This window comes from Poecile atricapillus, chromosome 2 (assembly GCF_030490865.1).
Source record: "Poecile atricapillus isolate bPoeAtr1 chromosome 2, bPoeAtr1.hap1, whole genome shotgun sequence".
Taxonomy (NCBI): Eukaryota; Metazoa; Chordata; class Aves; order Passeriformes; family Paridae; genus Poecile; species Poecile atricapillus.
Window position 1 is genome coordinate 22,727,415 of NC_081250.1, and position 18,037 is coordinate 22,745,451.

Sequence of the window (18,037 nt, forward strand, 5' to 3'; positions counted from 1 at the left end):
CTGGCTTTAGCTCTGCAAACCGTTTCTCTGCATAGTTTCTCAGGAATTTATGTAAAAATAGGTTTCCCACTTTCTGAATCTATACTGTAATTATTGTTAATGAAATACTGGTCTGTTTTTTCTTTTCCCTTTTTTCTTTAACTCCTATTTAGTGCATTATTAGTAGGCACTGTATTTAATTTCATGTTTATCTGTCAGCCATTGTCAAATTTGAAGTATTATTCAAATGCCTGTCTTAGAAGAATGATGGTCTGTGATAAGAGTGAGTTGGTAGTGTGGAAATGAAACATGCTATTGTTTTCCCTGGAGATAACTTTTGCAAAAATGATGAAGGTCTGTCTGCTGTCTCATGACCAAGTAGTGACATTCCTGACTTAATAGAAAAGCATTTTTCTTCAGCACCTGCTACAATATATGAAGGGCTGTCATGTCTTCTCTCTAAAAGGGGAGGAGGGACAACCTTTGTTACCATTTCAAAGATGGTAAAGTACTCGGAGAACCAAAATATTTTGAAAAAAGGGAACAGGGGAATTCACATTACTAAGTCAAAGTTGTGGACATAAAAAACTTAGCAACTGTGGTCAAATTTACTTTATGTTAAGCCTTAAATTCAGTCTGTAGTTTACACAGAATGTTAAGCTGGACATCAAATATGGTATATTTTGCTTATACAGTTAAGACTATTAATTCAATGAAACTATTGTGGACACCAGCCCTAGAGCTTAATAGAAAATGCAAAAATCTTCATAAAATCCCCAGACTGTTCAGATTATTTAACCTTCCTTTTCTGTGTTCATTGGAGCAAATAATTGGATGGGAAATACCCTTATTTCATTATATGAATTACCTTCTCTGCTTTTCTGTATGTCACTATGTCACTGTATGTCTTTTCTGTATGTTACTGTATGTCTTTCTCTGGCTTTCCATGAGAAGTGTTACTTGGATTTGTATTTCAGTGTAGTCACAAGTAATTGGGAAAACAGCTGTAGAAAGAGGTATGTATCATTGTATCTTTGTTTCTCAGGTGTATGAACAAGGGTGTTTATCACCTTCCTTGTGAGCTTCCCCTCCTCCACACTTTTTCAACAAAAGAAACAGAAGGTATGCAACATAATAAGAAAAGTAGGGAAACAGCATAACCTAGGCCTGAGAGCTGTGTCTTTCTTGTGTTTTTCTGATTTCCCTTCATTCACAATCTATTCCCTTTCCTCTGTATTTACACTTTTCATGGTTATTGCTTGTGAGTTTTAGTAGTGAAGGTATTGCTGTTGGAAAAGAAGAGCAGTCTGGGAAGTGAGAAAAAACTAAAATTTGTCTTCATCTTTCCACAGAATAGAACTCCCAGTACTCAAAACTCAAGTGGGACAGGTTTAAGAGTGATATTGCTGGATGTACTTTACGTAAGTGAAGAAAATTTTAGTAGATTGAAGCATATTGTTTTAACTTGTCTTAATGCAAGAGCTTTTTTGCCACTTCAGAAATCTTGGTTTTGATGATGACTCCATTTAGTTGTCTGTACCATGTCTTTCTTAATTGTTATTTGATTATTAAGTAGATGTACAAATACTAATTATGGAAAATGGTCAATTATTTTTTTCTTAGGGTGTCTTTGTTTCAGACTCCCATACATAGATTTCACCATGTATTTTTTCAAAGTTTCTTGTTATGCCAAGCAGGTGCACAAGGAGTGGCTCTGGGCTGTGTGCCCAGAGCTTGCAACCCTAGGATGCCCCAGCTGAGCTGCTGAACATGCAGTTCTCTAAATTTGAGCTGGTCCAGAGAGAAGTGGGGCAGAAACAGTTAGGATGCTCTTCTTGCTGGCTTTCTGGGTGTCAGGGGCTAAACAGGAACAGAGAGGATGAAAGACACTTTGAGAAGAAGTGATGGGGAGAGGGGAAGTCAATAGTCTGGGGAGACAGTGAAGTTGACAGCAATTGCATGTGGCTGTTCCCACAGTGCCTGCCTGAATCTGGGTTTTATTATCTTTGGTTTCAGGGTTCTAATCAGCCAGCATCTCTGACTGTCCCTGTGCTTCAAATCATGAACTGGGGAAGTTATATGAGTGGAAGCTTCTCAAAGTTCACACAGGCTCTCATCTTTCCAAATGCAGCAGGGCCAAGCTTGCTTTTGATTGATTTATCCTTTCTGTGGGTGGTAGAAGGGCAGAGAGGAAGAAACTTGTCAAAAGTATGTAGAAGGTGGCATGTCAGGACTGAAGTATGAATATCTCCAGAGTATTCCTAAAGTTGTGTTTCTGCTTGCTGGCACTTGACAGAATCCTCTGAGACCATTCCTCAAAAGCTTCTTCACCCAAAGCTTAAAAAAAAGGGTCATGATTCTGATACCTTCAAACAACATTGAAAACCTTTATTAATTTTAATGGCTTCACATGGTTGATAATATCTGGCTGAGCAAATACATTTAGTCTTTATTGTGGCATCATTAAGGCTTTGGAATTGGCATGAGGATCAAATGTTTAAATATGTAGAAGTGTACATTGGCTTTCAAGCCCAGAGCTCTATTTTGTCAACTCAGCATTAGTTTCCTGGCTAGGTCTTGTCATGTGTGAGTTCAAGTATGTTTGTCCTCAAAAATACACCTTAGTTATCAAGAAAAACAGACTGTTTTCTTTTCTGATGTTCCTACAAGAAATGCTAAATGTCAGAGATGAGAACAAAATTTTTAAGCCATAGTGAAGTGGTGAAGGCAAAGATCTGTGCAAGTAGTGAATGAGCCAAACCATCCACAAACGGTAAGAGTTGTGAGTTTTGACAGGAGACAAAAGGGGAATAGTGGAAAAACACTACAGCAGTGATCAACAATTGGTGTTCTCTTTTGCACAACTTTGATGAGATTTGCGTTTTTGTATTTTGTTATGTCCTGTCATCTTTAATAGAAATGAAAAAATGCAACTACTCTGTATTGCTACATCAGAAATTGCCAGGTTGTTTCACTTGCGGCATCAATAACCAGGCTTAGTGTTTGTTTATAGGAAGGCTGTCTGAAAATCACACACTTTCCTTTTTCCTACCTTACATAGGTTACAGAGAAAATAGTTAGTGATGTCTTAAATGAGCTTCCAAAAAGCAAGAAGGTCAGAAGGTAAGTCTAGACCTAAAGAAACCTACAAGTGGATTTCAGCAGCTTAACAATTTATCAGTTTTCTGACTCAATGTCTCGACCATCAGTATGTATTATTAATCAAATGGAGTGACTTTTCTCTTGCTGATATAGCAATTGCTTTTAAACAAGAAGTAGTAGAGGGCAGAGTTTTTGAGCTGTCACTTCGAGTCAAGTGCTGGTGAGGCAGATAAATGGGTGATAGACTAAGCAAAGTCACTTTGAGAACCCTGTAAGCTTGAATCTGTTTGTGTATTAACATGCTGAAGTAAGATGCAGGAAGAAGATAAAGATATTTACAGCTGGTCCAGAGACTTGGCTGTTGCTTGTTTTTGTTTGGTTTTTTTTATTTTTAATTTGACCTTCAGTCCAATCTCTGCAAGGAATTGTCAAGTAGCAGCATGGCAAAAAGGATTAGGAAATGTTTAATTACCCCAAGTTGATGTGGATTTTCATACCACTGTTTCTGTCACAGTTACTAAACTCAATACTTCTCTGACCTGCATCCCAAGGGCAGCCTCTCATATACCTCTAATGGTCACCTGGCTTGAAATAGTATCTGGCCCCTGGTGTTCTCAGACCAGCCCTAGTTACTCATTTCCCATGTATCAATTCAAGAATCACACACACATACCACTCTTGCCCTCAAGGAGAGTCCTTTATGTTCCCATTACTTTCTTTCATTATTTTTTTCCTTTTTATGAGCATCACAATTCTTGTTACCAGATGACCTAAGTTCTCAGTCCTGGCAAAAGAGGGTTTGCAACATTTCAAGGTGGTAATCTCCACAATGACTATTTTGCCTCAGCAGTTTAATGCTGCTTTCTTCTTCGCATATGCTCTTGAAACTCCAATAACCTAGATCACTACGGTGTGAGTTCAGATCAGTTACACTGGACAATTGAGCCTGCTGTGGAGAAGAGTCAGTATGGAATCTGCAAAGGGAAATCCTGCCTCCCAGACCTCCTGGGTTGTAAGAAGGTGACAGTGAGCACACAGGGAAAATCCATTTGACTCCTAATAATTTTTTTTTACCACCACTGAGTAGCTTATTTTAAAAAAGATGGTTTTGTAGCAGAGCTGAGATTGTTGCAACAGACCAGTGCAATGCTTTGATGCTTTATTTGAGGAGCCCATGGCCAGAACCAGCAGATCAAAGGCTCAACCCCAGTATGGCTACAGTGCTTTCATTGCAGTTGCAAAGCAAGAGGAAGCACATGGAATTTGCATGGCACCATTTTGTCATGGCTGCATTTCTGGGCAAGCTGTGAAGAGAAGGCTTGTTCAGGCCTCCCCACAGATGCAGCATCATGTGCTGAGTGGGCTTCTGACAGAGTTTGTGGTCTGGAAAAACATTTCCATTCTTCAATACTAGCCAGCAGAGATCAGATGTGGTGGATTAGGAGGGACAAATTCCTTCTGGGTTTTAGTCCTCGTGGTCTTGGTGATATCTCAAAGTTTTCCCTCAAGGGTTACTGTTTGTCTGATGGAATTTTTGCAAAGATCCAAATGTCAGCACAGCAGTGTCATCCTCCTGAGTGTCTGTTGCTGCTGCAAGGGAGCTTCACACCTGAAAAACAAAGAATAAAGACATTCAGAGGGTGTTGTTTTAATCATTTTAAACAGACTGAACAGCTGTCCTGGGTTGCTTAAGTCATGACTAGCTGCTGCTCTGAGTAGCTCCTGCTGAAGCGCAGACTTCATTTTGGTGCTCAGTTCTGTCCTCAAAATTAAGTTGATTCACAGGACTAAAACTGGGTGTACATTGATACACAGTGAATTTGAGTCAGTGGGATTGATAGACTATTACTTCTAAGGGGGAAATGCCCAAATTATCCTAAGATAATCAGGATCCAAGCCCATCTCCAATTCCCCTGTTATCAAAATTGCCATTCCCATCTGTGAAGAAAATAGTATGAAAAAAGAAGTCATGTTTCTAATAACAAACAGATCAACTTCAGAATATATTTCTAAGGCAGAACCCATCAGCCATGATGATTCTTGTTTTTATTATATGTCCATGTTCTAGGAATATCAGAAGCACCAGCTTCATCAGACTGTAATGTGCTTGGTATTACCAAAATAAGTGAGTATTTTCCCCTAGAGCTTACCAAGCATTCATATGGGCCCCTGTGTCAGAGAAGAGATTGTTTAATGCTCTGATGTGGGGCTATGAAAGTGAAAAAGGAGAATTCAAGATTATCCCAATGCATAATGCTGCTGAGTTTGTCCCCTTGTCAAATGTAGAATACGATGATTAGCCAAAGCTGCCTGGGCTGAAAGTATTCCAAAACAAGCAATAAAATGGTTGCATGCAGAAAATCCTCTAGCACAAGGGTATTTGGGCCTCAGAATCAAAACAGTAGTGAGGGATGTGCAAACCCATTTTCACAGAGAAATTTGGAAAATCCCTTTTTCCATGGGTTAGTTTTTGACCAGATGCATTTTGTTCAGGGGTTTTGCTCTGGGCTGCAGTGCCAGCCGTGCCTGACACTTGACTCTGGGTTTTGTCACTCTGTGTAGGTAAAATGTAGCTCATTTCTTTTTATATAACTTGCACTAGTTCAGTCACTCGCCCTGCATTTCAATTAGTGGCATGAAACCCCTAATCGCCCAATTAGAATGTGTAATGATACTGTAAAAATCCCTATTAGACTGAGCAGAGGAATAGTTTAAAAAGCTTGTAATAGTAGTCACTAGGCGTGATACTAGAGGAGGGAGGATAGATACATGAGGTTTATTACATGCAGATAACATGGTACTTTCTAAATTGAACTTCAAAGGACTATGCCAAGTTTATTAATGTAATTATATGAAAAATTATCAGAATGTAATGAATGAATTAAAAATGTTATCTATATAGTATGTTATCAATGTAGTTTTTCAGACTGGAATTAAAAAGAACACAAAGAATTACAAGAATTAAGGCTCTTGTTTTCACATTAACATGGCACTAAAAATGCTTCTAAATCCTTTGTTAAACTGTATTATAAATCAAATTTAAACAGAGGAAGATAAAAATCTCTGCTTTCATTTGGAAGAGCACAGGAAGTCAGTGATGTTTTCAGGCATATATTGCTGAATTTGGCAACACAAACATTAGAGCCCTCTCCCTCAGAGGATAAATAGAGAGTTCAGAAACCACTGGGGGAGTAGGAAGATAAATAAATGAAACCATTCGACACTTCTTGCTCACCCACACTCAAAGATGAGTTTTGCCATCTGTGAACCTTGAGGCAGTGTTCTCTGTTTGCCACTCCTGGGTCAGGCACACAAGCCCTGGTGCTGAATCACAGCCATGCAGGGATGCTCCAGCTGCCTGCCCACAGCCTGGCTGCACCACCAGGCTGCTCAGACAGTGGAAGAAAATCATGGTGCTGCCTTAATTTTCATTCGTGAGGAATTTTTTAGGTTTTTTTTCCAGAAGAACAGATTTTTAAACTTTGGAAAACATGGGTAAACTCTACAAATAGACATAAATGTGTCACTCAGAAAAGGTATTTTATGCCCTCAGGCTAGACACCAGCAAATGTGGTGATCAGACAGTCCTGTGATGGACTTGTACCCTGAATATGATGGAATTGTTCTACAGTGTTGGTTTTGATCATTGCATCGGTTAGCACTTCTCTTAAATGAGAATCATGAGGGAACTGTCATTTGAACAAGTACATAATTAGATCACATTGTGAAGCAAGAAAAGGAGCCATAAAACTGTCTTTCATTACACATTTCCTTCCTGACATTCTTTTCAGTACACCAAATAAATTAAAAATATATTTTTCCTTTTATTCCCTAGTTGCATTACCTGATGAACTCTTATTCTAAAATACAGATACATGGCTTCAGCCAAATTAAGACAGACAAAAATACACTTAATGAAGGAGAATACTGAAGCAGCAAGGAGCATAACTTGGGAACTGGGACTTGTAGCAAAAAAAAAGTATCAGGTATCTTTTTAATTCATTTTGAACACAGTAAAGCAAGTCTTCAAGTTATTCTCTGAAGATCTATGATACAAAAAAACTGGGCTCATTTACTCACCATGAAAGCTGCTCAGCTGGGCAGAAGGCTAGAAGCAGACTGAGCTGTTTGTCATTACTGGGGACCAATGTTCTTGTTGACATCAAACACATCATAAATCACAGCAGCTGAGTTGTTTATTTGAAAAGACAGATAATCTTTGGGCAACACTGGACCACAGAAAGCCCTGCTAGGTCGCTGGCTATCACTTCCCAAGGCCAACCTCTAATCCTCGGTGTAAAAGTTGAAAAAAAATAGAGGGATGCTGTGGAATCATCCCGTTTCTAGTAAAAAATTAAAAAAAAATTTAAATTTTGACACCACCCAACACTGGATTTGGTTAAATGACAGAAAATGTTCATCTCTGTACAGTACCTGGAGCTGCAGAATCCAATGAACCATTTGAGAGCAGCAGGAGCTCTGTGGTTGCTGTGCCTTGGGGCACATTGTAGAAGGATCTGGTTCATAGCAGTAGTTGGGCACTACAACGCTGCTGGTTTGGAAGTTCAAAATGACCAGATTCTAGAGAGAGACAGCACCAAGAGTAACTCTGTCATGCAGTAAATGAATGGCAAGAAGTTACCCAAGAAGTAGATATCACAGCTGAGATATTCCTTCCTTCATTCTGATGCAGCTGTGGATATCTGCCTGTTCCTTGAATGACCCTGTCCTTACCTCCTAACCTGTTTTATCCTGAAGAATATTCAGAATATGCTCCCTTCTCTTCTGCTTGATAGTCTCTTTTCTCTGTTGTTGCTCTTGTTACCAGGAGCTTCTTGTGACAACATCAGTTATTTGGATTTACTGGCTTTCCATCTTTCACCTTCTTGATCCCAACAACAATTGAGAAATTGACAGAAATATTTTCAATCAGCATAAGGTTCTTCTATGGCAAAGTGGCTATATATGAACTGGAGGCACTAGGTGAAAAGATGGGTTTAAAACAATAGAGATTCTGTTTCATTTAATTGGTGTGGAGGAATGAGGGCTTAGTGTCACCTCCTTTGGGATGATTGGAGCACCACATGCAATTATGAGAGCCTTGCTTTGTGAACTCAGGAAGCTGGAATTATCAGGGGCTTTCCTTAGGACTGTATCACTGACAAACTTTTTTTTCTGAAAGAGATTTTTCTTAGCAGGGACTCTGTCAAGTGAAGCTTTCACCAGAAAAAAATTACTTTGCAGTGAATTTGTCTTCTGAATCACTCCTCATGGACCTTTTTCCCTGGGTATATGCACTTATTTATATTGTGTATCACTTTTTATAAATCTTAAAGACACATCTATTATGGATGGCTGTTACTGCAAGAGGAATTTCAGAAATATTGTAAATACTTTAGCAAGTAATGTGGGATTATTTACTTTTTAACCTCTTAAAGTAATAAACTGAATCAAACTGCAGGTCCTTTCATTTTACCACATTTTATATGCTTCTCCTTATAAAGGAGAAACATAAATACATATTCTGGAAATTTCTGTACAAGTAAATGAAGTCCTGCTAGAATAGATTATAAGCAGTGAATTTTTATTATATAAACTAAGAAATAAAAGTAAGAATGTGAATCATCTTATTTTCATCAGTTAGACAAAGGGGTTAGATACTTAATTTCAAATTTGAGGTTAGCAGACATGATTGTATCCCAGGCTTGAAATTCATGGGTTTTTAAATGTGATATTTAAATCCTCAGTAAGATATATAACCAAAGGATATAAATGTTGAATAAAGTTAGTTGCAATATTGCATTTGTTTTGGGATCAGTTCATTACTGATGAAAGCAAACTTTTCTTTTAATAATCCATGTTTACATATAGACCAACAACAATAATTGTTTTGAGAGTTCAGTGGAGTACTTGGACCTCTAACCATTAAATTCTGAAGCCACTGTGCAGTCCTTGTTACAAGATTTGCAGGGATGACTTCTCTCTGGGTCAGACTGGCTTTGTTCTGCTCTGATCTGAACCTGTTTCTCTGTTAACTCCTCTTGTGTGTCCCCCTGAATCATCCCAGTCCACTGCCTTCTCTTCATATCATCATCTCACTTGTCCCTCTGTTGTGCCTCTTTGCATCCAGCCCTGGTACCTCAAAAATGCAAGTTTCCAAGAGACTTGGTCCTTGGAGAGCACTCCCTCCATCCAGCAGAGAATGGCAGTCACAGAATATTCTATGTTGGAAGGGACCCAAAAGGACCATTGAGTCCAGCTCTTAAGTGAATGGGGATTGAACCTTGGTGTTATTAGCACCATGCTCCAAGAGAATTTTCTCATGATCCCATTTTCCATTCCCTTTGGAGAGCTGTATGTTTTACACACAATCCTTTCAAGAGGCAGTGGGATCCCAGTGGGGACTGCTGCTGTGCAGCACTGGTCAAACAGTGCTCAGGCAGTGCATGAAATGGACTCTGGGTAGCTCAGTCTACAGGAGTGAAGTGAATGAAGATATCACTAAATCTAATGCAGATGCTCTCTGTTCTGACTTGTTTCTTGCTAGTTTGTATGAACAACACTTCATTAAAATAACTTGTGTTGTCACTGTCTCATAGGTCAGCCACGTTGAATTTTCATAGCACTCTCCTGACAAGACTGTCACAAGTGCCACAATTAGTTGGTGTGCCTGGAGACCATCGCAGATTTATTATAATAACCTGTGCTTTTCTCCTCCTAATTTTACAGGAGGTCTCACCTTCTAGCATTTACTTCATACATTATTTTAAAACAAAATTGAAGAAATTGTCACATCTAATTTTCACACAGGTCCAGGTGCTTTAAATCTGGCAGCTCCTTCTTGTCCAGAGTGACTTTTGGCCTTTTTCCATGCAACAGAAATTCTCTTAATCTCACAAGCTCCTAACCTTCAGTTTTGACAAAGGTTCTTTATCCAGCTTCTAAAATCTGTTTTATAGGTCATCTTTCCAGCTTATCATCCTGAGTATCTCTTTCCCACTTTGTTTCTTTCTGCTGCCTCTCCACCTTCTGCTGCATTAAACACCCCCACCTTTTCTTTCCTTTTAAAACTCCTAATTACATAAATCTTTGCACTCCCCAAGTTCTGCGGCAGCACCAACCCCTGCCTCTAATTAGAGTTTCCAGCTCCTCTTCAGTTGAATTTTCCTTAAAATGTCTTTATACTTCTTCCCCTAACTCCTGGAAGCAGGGCTTTAAACAAACACAAAGCCTCTCTTTCATCTTTCTCAAGATCACTTATTTCCTGGGAGTTATACTCCGTAGTGGCCAATTTGCTGTTTCTTGTGGTTCTGACTCATTTTGCAGATGATGGGTACTGCCATCCTCCCACTGTCACACTTACTGTGGCCATCCTCCATTGTCAACTTTGACTGCAACACTGGTGTAGAGAGCATGCCTGCACACCCTGCAGAGACATCACTTCTGTTAGGCTCCTGATCACTGTATAAGCCCCCTAAATGGCAACCAGAGCCTGTACTGATACTGCACTGTAAGAAAGTCCGGGACTGAGAGATCAGGAGCTCATTTGTGCTGATTCTGTGAAGACCAGCTATATTGCGAGCTGGTAGTAAAGGACATTAATCAGTTGTGAATTTGTGACACTTAATTTGTGCAGTGCTTCGTTACCACAGTGATAAGAACTAAATAAAACTGTAATATACAGGTTCTGAAACCTTCCCTCAGCAGACTGTCATGTGGGCTGGACTGTTTTTAACTGCCTTAGGTGCCGATTTTGGGATAGAACTGAGCAGAAAGAACAAGCAATGTTTTCCTGCATGCCTGAAGTCCATCCAGATTTTCATGCTAAGAGGGCAGATCTCCATTTTGACAAAGCTGCCTTTCATGTATAATACTTTGTATTTTAATAATTACATAATACAAAATACAAATATTTTGTATTATTTTTGAGGGAGAGTGTCTCTCTACAGTGAGATAACATTCCCATTATACTCTGTCCTACAGGTTCAAGCAGTCCAAAAGGATACAGAGAAGTATGAGTAAATGGAGTCCAGCTGCTGCTATAGCATGCTTCTCAATTAGTCATTGCATATGATTTTACTAGTTAAGAAACGGGGAGAAAATCCAAAAGCAGAGCAAGAAGAATTTGGGATATCTTCGAAATAAATTAGGGTTATTATTTCAAGTTTGTTTCAAAGAGATATCAGTATATGGGTTTTTAATTTTACATGTTGACATGTTTAAATATTCACACCTAGAATCAACTGGCTTTGTGTGCCTATGTGTTTTCAAAATCATGGGTTACCTACAAGAGGACTCTGCCCATGAGGAATTTCCCCAGGCTGTGTATGCCAGTTATCATATTTTCCCAGCCCAAATCAGTAGGGCTTTGTGTGTGTAGAGGCACAGACCTCTGAGTTGCACAAATAACACTCCAGTGCTGGTGAGATTTTGCTGTGAAGAAAACTTGTGTTGTTACAGTAAACACCCTTCATTCAATGTTTATGATAAAATGACATGATGCTTTTTTAGTGCATCTAAGTGGATCAACCTCAGCCCTCCTTCCATTTCATTTTGCATCATTTTCATCATGAGTATTCGCTCAATATTTAGGTGACTTCAAAACATTGGGATCATAAAACCATAATGATTGGGGCCATGGCATATTAAATCCCATTTTCTCTTTTACTAGACTTTTATCAAGATAGCATAAGAAAATGAGCTCATCAAAAGGTGTTTCCATTTATCTCACAAGAACAAAATTCAGTATCAATACTGTGTTGCTAGGTAGCCAGGTGATTTTAAACTGGAAAGCACCTCAGCCTATTCCTGCAAACTTAACTTGCCCAGCAGAATCTCTGAGATGACACCATTTGTACAGAAAGACATACTATAGAATATTTAAGTTCATAGTAATTATGCTACTTTGTTAGTTTGAAGTATGCAGGTTTCTGATACATTGTCATTCATGATTTTATTTTCTGCATACCATATCCTCAGTGTGATTTTCCTACATCTGTGTGTACTAGGTCTGGCTGGGATGGAGTTAATGCTCTTCATGGCAGCTCGTACATGCCGTGTTTTGGATTTGTGACCAAAACAGTGCTGCTATATAGACTTTATTGCTGGGCAGTGTTTGTACAGCATCAAGGCTGCCTCTGTTTCTCTTGCTACCCAACCAGTTAGTAGATCAGGGGTGCACAAGAGGTGGGGAGGGGATACAAGTAAATCCAACCCACACCATCCAAAGCAATGTTCCATGCCATATAACAATATGTTCAGCAGTGCAGTGGAGTGGAGTTTAGCTAGGCCAGTTGTCTTTTGCCTCAGGAACAGGCTGGGCATCACTCTGTCTGGGTGAGGTGGCAAGTGATTGCCTTTGCATCACCTATCTTTTGTTTATTATTCCACTTCTTTGCTTGTAAAATTACCAACCCATGAGTTTTCTTGTGTTTGCTCTTACTTTTCCATTCTGTGGATGTGAGTAAGCAGATGTGCAGTGCTCAGCTGCCTACAGGGGTTAACACACAACTTTCTGTGATGGCCAAGCCTAAAAGAATCCGTACCTTTCTGGGAAATCAACTGCTCACAAACACCACAAGGAAGCTGCCTAACAGGGACAGGAACTACAAGCATCAAGGTTAAAGATGCTGTGTCTCACTTGCAGCCATTTAACCCCTGATGTGATGGTGTAAAGTAAGAATGAAATAGGAAACAAGTGACCCCATATGTTAATACATGAGATAAAGTGACCACGAGAGGGTACTAGCGGTGTAAAACCACGGGTGGCTCAGCAGGTCACATCTAATCAGCAGTTGGATATAAGGCAGCAGAAAAAACACTTTCTTCCTGTTGTGCCTTTGGAACCACATGTGTGAACCTTAACTCATCTCTTCTTACCCCACAGAGCAAGCTTTGGCAACAGCAGCCAGGCTGGAGAGGCAATGCCTGGGCCTGTGTGCCCTCTGTTATCAGCAGGGATGCATGGAATATCAACAAGGGGAAAATTTCCACGGCTGGATAAAAACTGGGATTTAATGACAATCACCAATAAGGCAACATAAAATATATCAGCTCTAAGAACTTTTTGTGGGAACAAGTTTTGATGTGGATGCAGATTACACACATTCTGTTCTGCTATTGCCAAAGTTTAATTTTTGTCACTAATGCATTTTGCTAGCAGAGCTTAAAGGTCGTGTCCCTAAGGATATGGCACCATTTGTGTTAGCAGAGCCTGGCTTTCTCTTCAGATAATAGTCATCTTGGACTGAGTATTATTAGAGGACAAGTGAAAGTGAGATTGAGGGAGGGGGAAGAGGAGGGGGGTGTGTTATGTGACTTTACATCCATCTTCATCACTACAGGGTCACGAAAGGATTGCTGTGTGTTAACAAGCAACACAGCTCCAAGCACTCAGGTCCCAGACGCTGCAGCACAGAGACCTTTTCAAGGTGAGCAGACTGGCCTAATGCAGAACGTCTCCAGCCAGGGAGATTTATGAAAATCTACTTCATACTGGCAGCAGAAGGCCTGACAAGACAGTGCTCTCCCCAGAGAAGTTACACTGACTGTTCGATCTCCCTAGAGAGCTTTCCTCTGACAGACCACTTCATGCAAGCTCTGACTCTGCCCACATAACACTCCGAATCAACGGCATTAACTGCCTCTTCCACAAACACACACTGCTTGTTTATGTGCTCCTAAGGTTTCTGAAATTCAAACACTTGGCCCAGGAATGTAATTCAAGTACACACTGCCTTGCAAGAGCCCCTAAGAAGTGTAGCAGGGTCAGGGGTGGGGGGACACACGACAAACACTGGGGTTTAGAGAGAGCTCACACCACATAAAATTACCCTATAAAATCAACAGCAAGTGCCCTGAGATCTGGAGAGTGCACAGATCTGTGTTACACCCCGAGCCACCATCTGCACCATGCATCATGGATTTATTTTTCGGTCGTTTCATCTTACCCTGCAAGTAATGAATAGCCCAGCCGTGGCTGCTCCATCTGCAGCAAGGGGACTGCTGGCACGCCCTGTGCTCCAGGCCCATGACCACGCTGCTTCTAGCTCCAAACAATATGTTCTTTTACACAATAATGAACAAACTGCCAGCCCTGCTCTCTCCCCTTCTTTGGAAATAACCCACACCTCAGTGTGAAACACTGAAACGATGAGGCTCCTGGCTTGTGTTGTCCAACTTGCGAATGATATCTTGGCAACTATTTTTCCTGCACTTGATAATAGTTATATTTGCAGAGTGATTCAGCATGACTCAGTGGCTGTGGCAGAGGCCAGGATTTGTAGTGAATTCTTACCAAAGCCAGGAAAGGAGATGCTTGGGTCATAAAGTAACTGCATGTAGTTTTTGTTTAGGGTATTTCTTTGGAGAGTTCCTGTAAGAAAAGGTGCTGTAAATAATGTGCCTGGCTTTTTATAAAACAGATGCCCCATTAAATGCAAACATGCTTTAACTTGGTAAAAGCTTGTGGAAGGAGGCAGCAAACAACAATATAATTTTGCATGTTTTTCATGTTAATTCTTATACCACAAATCGAAAGACTTAAAAGAGAGCTGAAATCCTGTCCCTACAAGGAAGCAAAACATCATCATCAGAGTAGCTGCTATCTCTGTGGTTTGCTAATTGCGTGTTTCTGCTTTACTGGTTTCCTGAGATGGGTGATGGAAATACAGAGATGAGAAATAAGAACCACCAGCTTATGAGCTGGATCAAAGCTACAAAAGTGATTCCACATTCCTGAATTAAATGAATTTTCAATACCACTGCCCTTGGAAACAGAAGAGGTTTGGGTTGGGGAGAGAACAAAGAAGGACTTTCACAGAAATATTTCTGCCAAATAAAGACCACGGTGGGAAGAATGACACAAATTGCAGGGTGCAGTTGGAGAATCTCTGCACAGCTGGAAGCTTGTCCTTCCTCTGGTGGAGAAAGTCTGTGTAACTTCTCTGCATCCTGAGGTTGTACAATTTTTCAGAAGACGAGACCTGGATTTCTCTCACTTGGCACCACACTGGTGTCTAATTTAGGCAAAATTTTCATTTATTTAAAAGACCCTGACATATGCTTGTAAATCATTCCCAAGCAGCTGCAAAGCCAGATGCTTCTCAGAAATTTTGGGTTGCTTGTTTTTCTGTGAAAGAAAGACTGCAGTAGCCTGGCAGAGACTTCTCCTTAACAAGTGATAAAGAGATAGTTTACTCAGAAATAGGGAGAAAAAAAGAGAATATTTTCCCAAATTCACTTGGTGCTAGGATCTAGGCTAATTCAGTAGGTAAGACAGCATCTATCAATTAAGCATGGTTAATTACAGGTTCCTAAGAAGCTCTCAGAAATTATATCCCTGGTTGCTGAAAGCAAGTCACAGACTGAATTATAGCAGTGTTGGTACAAGTCTCAGCCAAACAGCAGAGCTACCTCAAATGAATCGTGCACACAGAAAATGCAAAGGGCTCAGATGCTAAACTCAGTTTCAGCTCCTGGACCAGAATATTTTATTTATGGTGATGGCATTTTTCTCTCCACTAAGAACAGGGGTATGCCAGATTCAGACGAAGATCAAATCATCAGCCACTAATTAGGACTTATATGTAATTTTCTTAAAATTATTTAGTTAAACATGCTTAAGCACTTGTGGCCACCCTCCTTTTTTCATTCTAGTGCCTTTTGTCTGTTTCTTCCTAATTTTTATTTCTCCTCCTTTTCTGGACACTGCTCTCTGCCAGGTTCCAGTTTCCACTGTTTCTCAATTTCCTTCCATAACATGACATAGCCAACACTGAAAATGCCATTTTAGCTCCTATTTCAAAGATGCTAGCAGGGTCAAGAGGATTCACACTTCCAAAAACCTTTTTATCAAACTGCCTGTTCATTTGGGGTTATCCATATGACATTTTACCAGCACTACTGTACTGCTGTATGCCAGGACAAGTTCCCATTATCTTGTACACCACAGGAGATACATGCATATTCTACATATAGTAGATTAAAATAGAGAATTACAATAGATTTCCACCTCAAGATGCTGGATGCTGTCCATCCCTGCTGCATCGTAATAGAAAGGCTCAATCCCAGTCTCAGAGCACGGAGTTACAGATGGCTTGAACCTAACTCACCTAAACACTTGTCTAGACAAACGTGCTTCTGAAACTGAGCTTAGACACCGTCCAATCCCAGCAAATTGTGTTAGGTAGTCTCATTAAAAGCCAAGTTCATTTTAACCAGATAACATGCATTAAAACGCAATTTGAACCATAAAGACCTGAGCTTTAAAATCTTACCTAACATATTGTTCTCAAAAAGTACCTACTTTATACTTTAGACTAGACACGACCATCCACTTTGATAGGTTAAACTGATTTATTTTTCAATAATGTTGGTTCAATTGAGTTAACAAGATCAAAAGCTCCCAACACTCATTAAGTTGCAGTCTGAGGCACTTGAAGGCACATTATCTGGCCGTGCCTGGAGCCGCATGGCAGAGGACCCCAAGTTTCAACCTGTCGGGCCGGGCGCTCTCGGCGAGCGAGGTGCCCTTTCCCCCCGCGGCAGCGTCCCCGACCCTCTGCCCTCCCGGGGCTGCCTCCTTCCACCGCCAAGCCCTGGCTCAGCCCCGGCCCCGCCGGCCGGGGGTACCGGGGGTACCGGGGGTGCCGCAGATGCAGCAGCGTGGTGCGGACAGCCCCGGCCGGACGCGGTGGCTCCGCTGCCCCGCCGAACGCCCCCGGCCCGAGCGCTCCCGCCGGGAATCGCCGCATCGCTCCCGGCGCCCGGGACTGCGCGCATCCCTCGGCCCGGCCCCAGCGCTCCCCGCCTGCCCCCCTCACGCCCCCGCCGCCGCCGCCCTTCCTCCCCGGGGCTCCCCGGCCCGCCCAGGCTCCTCCTCCTCCTTTCTCTCAGCGCACCCTCCCTCCCTTCCTCACGCCCTCCCTCCCTCCCGCCGCCGGCTCCCGCAGCCCCTCGCCGGACTTTGCTTTCGCTCCTCCATCTCTCGTTGCTGCCGTCGCCCCGGCCCTGCGCGCCGTGTCCGGCCGTGCCGGCAGCCCGGGCCCGGGCGGTGCGGGGCTATGAGCCGGGCTCTGGCGGCGCCGAGCCCAGCAGCTCCAGCAGCCGCGGCCGCGGCGTAGGGCTCCTTTCCCGGGCGGGAGCGGGACCGTCCCGCGGCGGCCGGCGGCTCCTCGGGGCGCGGGGAGAGCCGCGGGGCCGGAGGGGCGGTGTCCCCCCGGAGCCAGGGGAGCGGGGGTGGCGGCCGGCGGGAGCGGGGGGTGGCCCCCCGATGTGTGACATGATCGACTCGCAGTCCGCCGAGAAGATCAGCAGGATGAAAAAGTTGCGGAGAACTTTATCGGAGAGCTTCGGCCGAATAGGTGAGTCCCGGGCCCGGGCCCGACGGCGCTGCCCGGCACCCGGGGGTCCCGGCAGGGAGGGCACGGGGGGCGGTGGGCTCAGCCCTGCCAGGCTGGAAACACCCGCGACGACGTCGTGCCCGAAAAACCTTTCTCGGGAAGAAAGCTCGGGAAATAACTCCTGTAGCCCCAGTAGTGCTGCATGGCTCTGTGATGGAGTTAGCCCAAAATCGGCTGGGAAGAGCAAACTGTAAACGAGAGTTGGCTCACGTGCCTCCATTGCCAAAGAGAAACCTCAGCAGAAAGCGATCGGTTATTTTCATTTTGTTGCGAGTCTGGTGATTTATTTTTTGTACGGGCTGCAGCGGTTGTTTGATTGAGGTGTGAGATGCTGAAACAGGTAAGCTGAAGAGGCCAAATGATTTAGGGGGCCAGACAAAAGAAGTCTGTCTGTCATCTGCCGTGAGGTCTTGTCGCTCTGTCACTGACATAAAGCATCCTGAGGTAGCGTCATCTCAATGCCACTGCCAAGCTTGTCACCTCCCGGTGCCACCTCACCGTGTTTGATTTTGACACCAGTTTATTCTGCTGTTGAATTTGTTATTGAGAACAAT

The 18,037-nt window shown here is 42.3% G+C and overlaps 1 protein-coding gene across 1 annotated transcript in view; it reads left to right on the plus strand.

Annotated features, from left to right (window-relative positions):
• Positions 1 to 17,033: 17,033 nt before the first annotated feature.
• The window catches only part of CDK14 (cyclin dependent kinase 14), a 316,030-nt gene continuing 315,026 nt past the window's right edge, over positions 17,034 to 18,037 (plus strand). Inside the window, exon 1 of the mRNA XM_058833227.1 lies at positions 17,034 to 17,444. Within this exon, the coding sequence (XP_058689210.1) occupies positions 17,354 to 17,444 (91 nt within the window). The 5' untranslated portion in view covers positions 17,034 to 17,353. The remainder of the gene's footprint in view (positions 17,445 to 18,037) is intronic.